General features: G+C 56.4%; 1 protein-coding gene across 1 annotated transcript in view; it reads left to right on the forward strand.

The window, feature by feature from the left end:
- The first annotated feature begins 1039 nt into the window (after positions 1 to 1039).
- Positions 1040 to 1542, forward strand: part of MSRB2 (methionine sulfoxide reductase B2) — a 28175-nt gene continuing 27672 nt past the window's right edge. Inside the window, exon 1 of the mRNA XM_008063642.1 lies at positions 1040 to 1082. Coding sequence (XP_008061833.1) covers positions 1040 to 1082 — 43 coding nt within the window. The remainder of the gene's footprint in view (positions 1083 to 1542) is intronic.

Consider the following 1542-nt stretch of genomic DNA (forward strand, 5'->3'; position numbering starts at 1 on the left):
GCAGGCGGCAGGATGGGGCGGGGCGAGGAGTAGCGCGCCGGCCGGCATGGCGAGCCTCCTCCGAGCCGTCCTGAGTCTGTCCTTCCGGGCGGCGCCTCCGCAGGCCGTGCGGGGTCTAGCGGGCGGCTGCAGGCCGGGCGATGGGGGTCGCGGGCGCGCAGGTAGGACGCGGGCCTCGCAGGCCCCGCCGCCTGCCCCTTTCGATTTCACTGCACTCGGCGACCCGGGTCGAGGGCTGGCTGCGGCCGGGCGCGTCCAGACGCCGAGCCTTTCTCGGGACCTCTCCCCCCGTCCGCCCCTTTCGGTCCCGGACGGCTGTTGGTAAACGAGGGGGGTAGAGACGGACACCGACCCCTGAATCAAAGGGAGAAGCACGCACTCTCCAAGCGAGCACAACTTATATCTCTCTCTCTTTGGCATCAGATGTGGAGGCAGGGGCCGCTGACGCCCATCCGGGGTCCGCAGGCCAGAAGTCGCCGTCGGTGGGGCCCACCGCAACCTGCGCGCTCTCCCGCCAGGCCCTTCGCCGCTTCCCTGTACCCGCTCCACAGCTCTGCGTGTCTCCTTCTCGAATTTGCGAAGCAGGCAGTTCAGACTTTCGATTTTCCCTGGGTGTTTCCCGCCCTGCTGTATTTCTGTGTGTGCGTGTAGGACCCAGGGAGGCTGAGCGAACCATTTGTTTCCTCTTTAAGGCGACAGTCATTGTTAATGGCTGTGAGTCCCGGAACGAGTGTGCGCATGCGTGCGTGTGAGTTCAACGACAGGCCTTTGGATCCTCTCTTGGATGGGGTCATGTTACCTTTCACGTTTCACCTGTGGAGACTTGTGTCAGCTAGCACTGTATTTTCAGATCTATTCCAGGGTCATTTAGTGCCCCAGTGGATAGGGTTGCTGGTCCTAGGTTTCCACAGCTGAAAATATACCAACTTATTTGAAACTCTTTTTATCCCTGTAGTTTTTAAAATGTAGTGTTAAATAAGTAACGAAATAAAAGCAAGGGCGTTTTGGAGTTGCAGCTGATTCAACATGACTTCCAGTTATGGCCTTCAGAATCCATGGTGTCTTTAGTCAGCGGTCTGAGGGTATTTGTTGTGAGCCTACTGTGCCAAGCATTGTCTTGCTGAGAACCACTTGTTTTTGTAATGTGGGCTACACCTCTCATCCTCCTTGATAGCATGGGTAGTAGTTTTAACAGAAACATCTTCATGGTTGCACTTGCTGTCTGAGCTGCCAGAGGAGTTGCCCTGGGGTCTGAAATTCTTCAGCAACATTAAAATCTGGCAGCACATAACAGGAGCCGTGTACTTCATCAGATACCCACTCCAGAGGGGCAGTGGGGGAGTTGGGAGAGGGAGAAGGAAAAGCAGATGAAGAATGGGGCTAGGGAGGGTCAGGGCAAGAGGGGAGGGGTTGGAGTGCAGTGGCATGATTATGTGGTTCATCACAGCCTTGACTTCCTGGGCTTAAGCAGTCCTTCAACCTCAGCCTCCTGAGTAGCCGCAACTACAGGTACACTCCATCACACCTGACTACTGTTTTGAT

Source organism: Carlito syrichta, unplaced genomic scaffold (genome assembly GCF_000164805.1).
Source record: "Carlito syrichta isolate Samal-C Ts95f unplaced genomic scaffold, Tarsius_syrichta-2.0.1 Scaffold306975, whole genome shotgun sequence".
NCBI classification, from domain to species: Eukaryota; Metazoa; Chordata; class Mammalia; order Primates; family Tarsiidae; genus Carlito; species Carlito syrichta.